At 39.5% G+C, this 11,662-nt stretch overlaps 1 protein-coding gene across 2 annotated transcripts; it reads right to left on the bottom strand.

Moving 5' to 3' along the window:
- Positions 1-889: 889 nt before the first annotated feature.
- EPGN (epithelial mitogen) lies at positions 890-8,191 on the bottom strand. Of its 2 annotated transcripts, none has more exons than XM_080830972.1 (5): positions 8,114-8,191; positions 7,468-7,557; positions 4,719-4,839; positions 3,834-3,986; positions 890-2,258 (listed from the first exon to the last, which is right to left on the bottom strand). In XM_080830972.1, the coding sequence occupies exons 1-5, from the start codon at positions 8,154-8,156 to the stop codon at positions 2,204-2,206; spliced, it is 462 nt and encodes a 153-aa protein (XP_080687098.1). In that variant the 5' UTR covers positions 8,157-8,191; the 3' UTR covers positions 890-2,203. The 2 variants fall into 2 exon arrangements, with proteins under 2 accessions (XP_080687098.1, XP_080687099.1); XM_080830973.1 differs by having other exon boundaries at positions 893-2,258; positions 7,468-7,606; positions 8,114-8,183.
- Positions 8,192-11,662: the final 3,471 nt, after the last annotated feature.

Here is an 11,662-nt window from a genome sequence, read left to right as displayed (position 1 = left end):
AACAGGGAAAAAAACAGAATGGAAAAGTTTGCAGAACATATTGTTTGTATGCATTTTTCTCACTGGAGTCTCGCTTACATATGTAAATACTGCCATAGGAATGCCAGAGATTCACTCCTCCCTGCAAAATCAGTTCTAGGTTGATTATTTTGTACGACAGACCACAAACAGTTGGCTTCTCATAAACCACACTTTAAATTTCTGCCGGCTCACTGGGGTTGGGAGGGGATCTTATCCTATTCCTCAGTGAAAAAAATCTGACTCCTTATTGGTTTCCGTTTTGGTTTGGCAATCTGGAAATTTTAATTCTCTGCCTGGTGTTATTTAATTTCAATTATATTGGGCTTACAATTTAGAAATATTTATAACCAGATATTTATAACTTTTTTGGTTATCACCTCCCTGGACTCCAGCATTAATTCCTCTTTCCTTTCATCAAGAGGCAGTCCTTAATTAAGCTTTATTGCTTCTTCTGGGACTCTCCCCAGCTTTTTAACACCTTTTTGAAATGCCCAGGAAGGGCATAGCTTTCTAGGTGCGGTCGCTGGAGTCACTGGGAGGATCCTTCACCTCCCCACTTTTTGGTATGATGTAACCTTTGCATAGTTTGTGAGGACAAGCAGAAAGTGCTGACACGCGATTCATCTGCATGAAATTCCTCATGGAGGAAAAACAAAGCTGGAGAAATACCTTCTCAAAAGAAAGCAGAATGTGAGGTTTTGTTTAGAAGTGAATGGAAAGTCATTAGAAGCTAAAGTCTTGTTACCATTGTAAGAACGTTCATGCTTGATTCTCTTTTAACCCATCTTGTGATCAGAACTGTTTTGCTTATCTATGTCATGAAGGAGAAAAAAAGTCCATAGTTTTAGATTGAATCCAAAAGAAAATTGGTAGGTGTCATTATTCTTTAATTCCTGTTTCACTTCCTTGGAAAACAAAAGTTTAATTTATTATTCTACAAACCACACATTAAACTATACACCTGAGATGATACCCAGTGGTGTGTCCGGGTGTTGAGGGGGTATGGGGGGTAGAGGTGGGGTTAAGAATATTCCCACTTGCAGAACAAATATGGAAAAATTTCTCTTGATTCACTGTCCAATTTTGAAGCTGTCAGGACCTTGTAGAAAATAAAACCAAAGCCCAAAGAAATTAAAGGACCTGCGCAAGACTATTCAACTTACGTGGAAGAAACAGGATTAAAGAGGAAGGACCCTAATTCCCAAATAAGTAGTTTTGCCATTGTTCCATTTTTTTCTCGCTATGTGCAAATCTGCTATCAAGTATTCAAAAATGGTAAAGAAAGTTTCCACATGCTGTTGCCTGGTGAGAAGATTCCTATGTCCAATTCTTCAGTTTCTATTTCAGGGCCAATGGTCGAATTTTATTAGTAGAATTCTAGAATTGCAGTCAAAATGGATAGTCACCAGGTAGTTCCACTAACAACAGGAAGAGGTGATGAACATAGGCATTAGGGGACCAATGAGTCCAACACAAAGTTTTATAATCCATGCAGAAACAGAAATGTTTCACCTACTCAGGACTCGATATCCAGTCAGCTTTCAGTCATCAAGAACTCTTTAGCTTATTCCGTATTTCACAGATAAAGGCTCCATAGTGTTGCCACAAGCTGGGCATGATTGTGTTTGCCTTGGACACTCCATTTTCTTTTCTCTGGTTTAGACTTCAGGCACATGCTTGCATCCCTGGAGGTGCCATAACACTGACCTCATCCTGACCGCTGACACCACATTCTCTCAGACACCGTGAAAGCAGCATGTGTGGGACCAGGTCCAGAGAGCAGTGATCCAAAATACTGGTGGTAGCAAAGCACACGAAGAACCCAAGCTTGGCATTGCCTTGGCTTGCTGCAAGGTTGATAATGATTCCCACGGACTTCACATCTGACATGGGGTCCTTCTGCAGTAGGAACAATAACCACACAACAACAGCAACCAACCCAGAGTAGGACTGTGAACTTGACTTCCGTCCCCAGAGCTTGTTCACTCGGCTCCCATGGCACCCTAACGACGGCAAAGGCCGAAGACCAACGTTGAAATTTACTCTCTCATTTCATCATGATCCCAACTTCCATTATTTTCCAGTCTAGTCAGCTTGGGAAGTTTTGTTGTTCCGTTTGAAGATTTCAATTTGGGGCCCACTGATTTTTATAAATGGCTCATGAACTTTTCTGACAAAGGCCTCACAGTGGTCTTCCTCCGGAACAGATGTTGTAAGGTGATTTCAATTTTAGACACCTAAAACAGAACATGGGTTTCCATGTGAATTTGTTGGCTGTTTCTGTAGTTAATGGAGAACAGCATCTATGCTCTTGGTGCCCTACCCCAAATCCGTGGGGTGGACCCCTAGCCCAGGCTCACAGCTGCATCCTTCTCCAGAAGATCGCCCTTGGCCAAGAGAACACTTAGCCCAAAGCTTCCTGGGAGATTCCAAGCCCTTGGCCCCTTTTCCACCGGGAGCAGCCTGCCACCCATGCTTGATGACACAGAGCACTAAAACCAAGACTCCTCACTCTGGTGGGAGACGTCTGCCATGCCCTTCATATTCTAGATCTCCCTATGGAATTGGGCCGAGGCCTGAATTCAGCAAAGTCTACACTTTGCTCACTTTCTTCCTCCACTCTAGTTTTTCTCACTCCGTTACAGGGTTCACCTTAGAGCACTCCCTCGGGCAGTGAATTACACAAGAATCCCCATCTTAGGTTTCGCTGCTAAGGAACCTGACCTCATAAGGAGCCTGACCTCACACAGCAGTCTTGTTAACACTAAAAGGCTTTCCTTCCTTTTTTTTTTTTTTTTTTCTTTCCTTTCTTGGTCTCTTAGGCAACTGATACAACAACATCAGTTGATAGAACAGATTTTATATCAGTTGATCTACAATCGACATAATAGATGTTCTTCTCTCTAAGATACAATTATTAAGCAAACAAACTTTTATTTTGTACAGTCAGTGTTGGTCATTTTTAAAAATGGCAACTTCGTCAATAGAGTACAGCCAAGGAAATGTATTTGCACTTTTTTCTTTAAAGTATCTCCCATTACTTCTCGCTTTTATCCTAGTGACATGGATTTAAGAAAAAAATTACCAGTGTGGAAAATAGAATGAATTTGTATGTGTGGATCAAGCTTATTTTCTTAGGCTTTTAGCAGTCATCAAAACCTCCCGAATAAACCCTTAGCTGAAGTCTAAAAAGAAAATGGCCCATGTTGGCCATATATTTTCATTCATTTAATATTCATTTCTTGATTTGTTCATTCAACAAATATTTGCTGAGTGTCCACTATGTGCCAGGCTCAGTAATAAACACTGAATATACAACACCGAACAAGTTACACTCTCTACATTTGTGGGGTTCACCAACTTTGATGTGGGCAGACAGATGAGGAGGAAGGGAAACTGTAGATTGGAGCAATTCTAGTGCAATTGCAGGCAAATTTTTACTGCTTGTCTGTGTTTATAAGGAGAAGCATCAAAACAAATATGTAGGAAACTGCCAGATCATTTTTTTTAATTATTTATTCACTTGATAGACAGAGATCATGAGTAGGCAGAGAGGCAGGCAGAGAGAGAGAGGAGGAAGCAGGCTCCCCGCAGAGCAGAGAGCCCGATGTGGGGCTCGATCCCAGGACCCCGAGATCACGACCTGAGCCGAAGGCAGAGGCTTAACCCACTGAGCCACCCAGGTGCCCCCTGCCAGATCATTTTTTAACTAAAAAATTACACATGTCAGTGCTTGGTATATTCTAGAGGCTCAATAAATATTCATCAAGTGAACCAGTGCCCAGCGACTTCACATTTTCATTTTTTCCTACCTCTTTCTTATGTAGCAGTAAAAAATAGCAAGAAAACCACTTAACAATAATCCAACTCCAATCCCAATTGCAATGTATTTATCATAAGAATCCACAGCGTATGAGGTTAAGGTCAAGTGCTCACACCTTTCTCCAGTATAACCAGTAAAACACCTTTAAAAAAAGAAAAGAATGCATAATTTAAAAACCCATAGTGGTAGAAATATACAGAAATGACCAATTTCAAAGAATAAACATTTTAATAGAAAATAAGTAATGTAAATTAAAGAGAAAAATGCCAAATGAAAGCCAACTGTAAATGTATTGAGGAAGCTAGGTATTTCAAAATAGTCAATTCATTAAGACCCCATATTAATGTAACTTCCCTCACGGGTAGAAGGGAAAGGTAGTCTGCTTGCATGACTTGATCTAGAAAATTGTTAATCTACTCTTTCACAGGAGAATGCCTAGCAAACCAATGATCATAAAAATTGTACTTAATTGCTCTAGAACTTTATAGTCCTCAAGAGTGTTTGCTACCGTCTACTTCATCTCATCCTGTAATCAATCCCGTGAAAATCCAGAATCATCCTTGCATGGTGCTTAAATGCACATTTGGATTCAGTAGTTTTGAGGTGGAGCCTAAGCTTCTGCATTTGTAACAAGCTCCCCGGTTACAGAGAAGCTGCTAATGTGGGGACCCTATTTTTGAGTAATGAGGGTTAGGTAGTTTAGAAAAAGACTCCTTAGATATTCAAATACATTGAGTCATGTCCAGATGGTGTACCCTTTTTACTAGATAAGAAACAGGTGTGTGGAAATGTACTGTGTGAACCGCATAGAAACGTGTCAAACATAAATTCATCTCCTCCCATCTCTAGGACTTGGAAAGTTCTTTGCAATTACGTGCAGATGGCTTTCTCCAGCTCATGGTGGAATGCGCAAACACCATTGATGCAGTAACTATTGTGGTCTTCCAGGCAAGGATGTGAGAACTTCAAGGCTATGGGTCCTTCTGTGTAGTCAACTAGGAAAAGGACATACAACGTTAACAGATGAAGTGGGTCACACTCTTATAGTAGATTTGTTACACGTATGTAAAGAGAGTTTTAAATTTAAGAATATTCTTTGGGTGCTCTGCCTTTTAAACTCCTGACTGGTTCCGTCGGCAGGTTATAGTCACAGACTCTAGGTTAATATCATTTAGACATATCACTAATTAGGGGCTGTCGGTGGATGCATGATTGTTCTGTTCCTTCTACATAATATGGTAGAGATACAAGTTTGCCTAAAGGTGGCAGCATTGATTCTCATTTTAGCCTCGATTCTCCTTTTTTTATTTCTCCCAATCACACCTGTGAAGTCAGCACTTAGGGAATCGGGATTTACGGAGATAATGAAGTTGAGAAGATGAGCATCCCCCACTTCCTCTTCCGTGGACTACGAACTGAGGAAGGACTTGTAAAGGGAGCCCTGGGCCCGACTTCAGAAGAGGAATTTTCATGACCTATACAGGAAGCCAGAAACAAGTTACGGCTCAAGCTTCACACAGTTGAAACAACACCTTTGAATATTAATTGGAAATTTTACTCAGTTAAGAGACATTCTGAGAAAATAGAGAAAACCCTCGAGATAGACAGAATGAGAAAATTTGGGTTTTGACTTCTAACACTACGCAAATGACCACATCTGGCAAAACTTTCATGGTCAAGTGTCTAGAATCTCTAAGGCAAGCTTCCCTTTGGGAAACTGTCTTGTGGCAAAATGTATACATTTCAGGATGCTTATTCCTTGTTCTCTGATGGACTGAAGAGATATACCTATGCTATCCTTGGGGCGTATGCAGTGGGGATGATACTTGGGTAAAGCCGTGTAATTGAGTCCTCTTTGGTAAAAATCTAATTACTGATTCTTAAACTTGTCCCAAGCAGAATTGGTGACATTCCATTTTGTCATTGTTATGAAAACATATTTCCCCATTTTTAGTTATCATGTGACACCATATTTGCCTTGCTAGCTAAGTAGATGAACAGAATCCTACTTTTATTTTTAGGCAAAAAAAGATCTAAAAAGGCATATTAAAACACTGAATTTTAGGTTCTAAGCCACCAATAAGATAACTTCATTTTGGCTGAGAACATACAATATTACCTTAAGATTCACCTTCATTTTGTTGAATGCAATATTGTGAATCTAGAGTCTCATTTTAATAATTAACTCTAAGCCAGTAAGAATTTCCCATTGTACACTGTATTTGGTTCTTCCTGCTTCAAGACTAAATCAATTGAATTAGCCAAGCCTGAACCAGGATTTGTTAGATAATGTGAGAACTGAAAGAAAACATCTTCAAAGAAAGAGTATACTAGAGAGCCTCATCTTTCCTCTAAGGAGAAGAATATTAGGTACAAGTTTACAAAAAATTTCCTAAGATATTGGATGCAGATTTTTAAATTAAATTAAAAACAGAAAAACTGAAGTTCTCCATCAAGAAAACAAAGGAAAACTGTAGAGATGATACATTCAGTCCCCTGTTTTCTATTATGATTCTCTGTAACCTGGAAGACTTTCATTATTAAGGAAGTAAAAAGGTGGTGCTGGGTGCACTTTTACGAAGTCAGTTGCTGAGGGGAAACTGTTCTTGAATTTTCTAAAATATTATCTCCCAGGGAAGATCTTTCCAGAAGACATGAAGAAGTTTGGCTAAAAATTATTCTAAAGCTCACACAGATTTTGTTTTGCCAGTGGGTAGTTATTCAAAACTCACATGGGCAATATTTTAAGTGAAAATTTTTTTTAATTTAAAATCACTGGTGAAATGTAGAATGTTTAAATATTATTAGCCTTCGTATTCAGAAACAAAACATCTGACTTGATCTTCTATTTGCCTGGGTCTGAGAGCAAGATATGGTGTTTCCTTTGTCCTCTGTCTTATTACCCATCTTCAGGAGAGGCAATAGTGATTTGTGTGAGGATTGTAACTACCGGGTACACAGGTCTTAACTACCGGGTACACAGGTCTTGGCAAGTCACAAGTTTACCAAGTTCACCTCTGAAAGTTCAAACAGGCTTAAAAAATAATGATGCTCAACAGCAGCCAGAAGCTATTCTAATAATAATAGTAATGGTGATGATATATCATCACCACCAACAACCAAAATTGGGTATAAATGGTTTGGAAGTACAGCATATGCTAAAACAACAACAAAATCCCCCCAAAACAAAACAAGAGAAAAGATCTTTCCAAAGATGGATTAAGGCTTCATCTTGTCATAGTTTCTTTGGCTGCAAAGTCATGGTCACAGATGAAAAGACAGTATCAAAACAGCAGTCACCAAGAATGCCAAAATGGGGACAAACCGCCTTGGGACACGCCGGGGTTATTGGCAGAAAATGTGGCATGCTTCACATGCAGGACCGTAACTGAAGACGATTTCTGTGTCTCTCATCGACTTTGCTTGCCCCTTTTATAAAGGCAATTCTTTGCGGGCACATAGACCTGTCACTTCCATTTAACAACATCTTGCTAAAAGAGTCGATTATCTAATAATAAAATATATATTTCAAAATTTCCAATGTTGCTTTTGATCACAATCCAAATATCTCTCAAAAGGTTAAAAAAAAAGGCACTTAAAATACACAAGCGTGAAGAAAATACCTTCCGTTTTGTTAACTGTCCAGTTACTTTGCTGGGTTGTGATTGGGGGTGTTCCCGACACGGCTGCCTCTGCAGTCAAGGCTGTCATTGCTATATGAAGGAGTAGGGGGAAAGGCATCTTTAGCAGGTGAGCCTCCTTCTATGTGCAAGCAACAGATTGAAAGTTAGGTGCAAGCCACGGATCCAAAATTCTTCTTAGTCTACTTATTCCCACTTGTGTTCTATTTTAATTCATTTACATTTGAAATCCAAAACCTGACCGGGGCAATTTCCTGACTGTTTCTCATTCATACCGATTCCAGGGACTACCTTATAATTACGGAAAATAGAAATACATTTATTTTTAAGAGAAAGTGGATACGTGGGTTACTAATTCAATCACAAGCCTGCTAGGACACAGTAGTTAAAATGTATCAACTGTTCTTATTGTATAAAGCAAGCATACAGGTCTCAAAAAAGGGGTTGTAACAATCTGTTAGGAACCCAACCTGCTTTACATAAGAAAATTAATTCACAGATTTCTTGCTCTGTCCTTTGTCATGAAGAACGAAGGTTAAAAGCCAACTGCTCATGAATTCAGAGAAAACAAATTCTATGCATAATTTACACGGACACAAAATTAACAAGACGAAAAGGAACTACCTACCTTTGAATAAGAGATAAACTGATATTGAGATTCCGAAGGCCATTTCCTGCTGCTGTTAACAGTATCTTTCTTATCCTCCGAGACTGACGGGTGGAAGGTTTTTATTGCGTTCTCCGGAGCCTTTCTTGCATTTATATTTCATGAAGCGTCATCTGCCAGTTCTTACCAATCAAAAAAATATGTACTCCTGGCAGCAGCTGCAGGTAGAGCCCTCCAGGCGCTAGCACACTTGTTTAGGATACCTGTGTTATCTAGCAATGTGATCAGGTTTTCTTTTGAAACACTGGTTTCTTGTTACCTGTGGGCATAATCGTGTATTTAAAAGTACTTAAAACAACAAAAAAGAATCGAAATCCGGGAAAGGCCCCATTGCTGGGAACAGACTGGTACCAGCTCCAAAGTTGCTAATGACCTACATAGGATTCCAACCCAGGAGAGCTCTGATATTTGCAAACCAGGAAACAGCATCACCAGGCAGTAACTCAAACATCCCTGAAACTGTTGTCAATTACGCCACCTCTCAGTACAGACTGCAAGCAAATCAAGATATTCTGGAATTTAGAAGCAGGGGAGAAAATGAAATTTGGGTAAAAGCAGAGGTTTCATATTCCATTGTAATTTTTTGCTACTTTGTGTTGCTACTACAAGTTCTGTGAAAATAATTATTTTGAAGAGTGTAACATTTGCCTTTATGTGATTCTGCCATTTTTCTGACTAAATGGAACGGGCTCCCAATTTCCTTAGAGCTACAGTGCTTCAATCTGTGCTAAAGGGATTTGGCTAGAGAGAACCAGTGAGGTACCAAAATGATAATGATGATGATGATGGTGATGATGATAATGTCATCTCCACTAAGATAAAATTAAAATATTAAAATTAAAATTAAAATATTAATGAATAGAAAGTTCTAAATTTAACACGACATTCAAATGTTTCTGTTAATCTAGTTATGATTACTAAAATACCATTTTAAAGGCCAAGATGTGATGATTGCTATTAGATTTTGTGAGTGTAGGAGGTTCCCATAAATTTTCACTTGCCCCAAATTATTATAAAGAACCTATATAAATATGTTTTACTGAGGTGACATGTCTTTCCACCAGGAATTTCAATTGCTCATATTTTCTGGACCTTGAAACCTGTTTAAGTCAAGATAGGTTATCATTTGCATCGTGTCCATCCAGCAAATTTGGTTTACCAGAAAGGATCTCTTTCGCTATTGAAACATGAATTTGGCTTCAGAAATCACACAAGAATGAGCTTGTTGAACTCATTATAACTTGAGCAATCACCACAAGAGTCATCATTTTAAAGTTAAAAGAATATACAGCATTTGGCTTACTTCAAATGTGCCTACATTTCGTATTTCTACTTTTGTAGGTTTTTTTTTAACTGTTCATTATTAAAACAATTTCTGGATAATATTTTTCCCAGGCAAATAATATTTGAATTATAAATCAAATACTCATCCTCCACACCATTGCTGTGAATTTAAGAAGAAAAACTTTGCAAAGGATTAAATAAACTATTATGACCATTGCAGTTGTTGAAGGGAGATACTATGACTAATTTTGAATATTTTTATCTGTAAGACTGGGACATAGTAGAACAGCCATCTTGGTTGTTAATGGTTAACTGGAGTTTGCATAATGCTTTGCATTTTGGCAAAGACTTCCATGCACATCTCCATCATTTCTTTGGTAATCCTGGCCCCAATGAATCCAGCGCCCAACATATGGTATATACCTAATGAATCCAACTTGAGTCAACGAAGAAATAAACAAGAGGTCTTATTTCTATTAAGACATACGAAAACTGAGGAATAGATGCTCAAAAGAGTGACATACCAAATCCCCTACAGTCAGGACTCAAATCTGTATTCGGGTTCCAGATCTCATGTCCCTTTTACTTCCCCAGCTGTGTTCTCTGGTAGAAATCCATATACGGATCTCAAAGGAATTCTCTGAAGGATCTCCTAAAATCAAACTTAAAATAAATTACCTCTATCCTAAGAATCTAAATACTAAATCAACCGTGGCTTTCACTCACATGTGGGCTGAGAGGAATGGCCTCTGTTCTTTCCTGATGTACCCCCACTTTGATGAAATTAGGCCACATACAGAAACTCACCTGCCACTTTCCAGAAGACATACCAGAAAATCACTCTAGTCAGCTTACCGTGTCTTTCCTCTGGGACTCCTACTAATGGATCCCACTTACACACTCTTTAAGAGAATCCCCTGCCTTCATTTCTTCAGTCCTCTCACAAAAAGGCCCTTACCCCATCCTGAAGCATGGGGGAAAGGGCGTTGCAAGGTGGCCTTACTGATGTCTTCTTTCTTGAGACACATTGGAGCACGTGGGAAAAAGAGGAAAGAAGGCTAAAAATCCTCCTCTACCATCTTCCTTTCTGCCGCTTTTTCTGTTTTTGTAATTTACTCATCTCTCTCCTCTGGTCATGAGCATCTCTGACAGTGTCTTCTCTCCCCCCACCCCCCGCCCTCCTTTTCTTTCTTTGCCTTCTTTCTTACTCTTTCAGGAACTCAACAAAAAATCCATTGCTAGACAATGGCAGGAAATGATCATCAGTCCCTTGCTTTCTCTCTCTCTGAACTTACTCTGTAATTCTCATGATGCCGTTGCCATTCCTTCATTCAATATTGAATGCCTGCCACATCCAGGGCCCTGGGCTGGGTGTGGTGTCAGCAAGACAGAGACAAATCATGCATGGACTCTGTCCTCAAGGTACTGAAGGGAGTTGAGGAAAGCACATACGTCACTACCGAACTTGGTAGGAACTGAGAAGGACCACGGATGTACAGAAATGGCTGTGAGAGTTCAGGGGTGGGACTTCGTCAAATTCTCGAGGCAGTTTCCACGGAGGGAACCTGGAATAACGAGGAAGATGTAGGTATGTAAGAGGAGAAAGGATTCCAGGTCGGGGAGGCACTGAGGGAGGCAGCGCGCTGTACTGACAAGAGAGTGAGCTCTGACTCACATTATCCCAGACCTTGTTTTGAATTCTAATTCCACGTCCACTATCCATCTGGCCCTGGCTAAGGCTTTTTAATAACCCCAAGGGTCAATTTCCTCATCTATCAAATGTAGATTGTCCATAACAACACAAAAAGTAAAGCATTTAGCACATGCTGGGTGCTCTACTCTTGCTACTGAGCAAGAGTAGAGGCACAGGGTGTGTAGAATGGTCAACTAGGTTAGGGATTTAGTGGTTCGTACATGGTACTGAGTCCTAAATTTTCATCACTAGTCTCTTCCCAGACTGATGTTATACCAGGACTTTATGTATTTTGTCATCACGTAACACTCTTAAACTGCACATAATCTCTTCTCCAAAATCAGCTCCCCTTTGTAACTTTCTCATGTTAATCAATGATAATATCTTCTAGGCTCTAATAGCAATTCTCCTAATTCACCAAACATGGCCTCAATTATCCAGGCACTCTCTATATCTATCTCTGCTTACTTATCCAGCTGGATTTCCACCACTGTCCAACACACACCATTCATTTCAGTCTGACTCTCGCTTTG

Source organism: Martes martes (genome assembly GCF_963455335.1).
Source record: "Martes martes genome assembly, chromosome: 2".
Lineage (NCBI taxonomy): Eukaryota > Metazoa > Chordata > Mammalia > Carnivora > Mustelidae > Martes > Martes martes.
The sequence above is the reverse complement of the archived record's forward strand: the minus strand, read 5'-3'. Positions and strand labels throughout refer to the sequence as shown.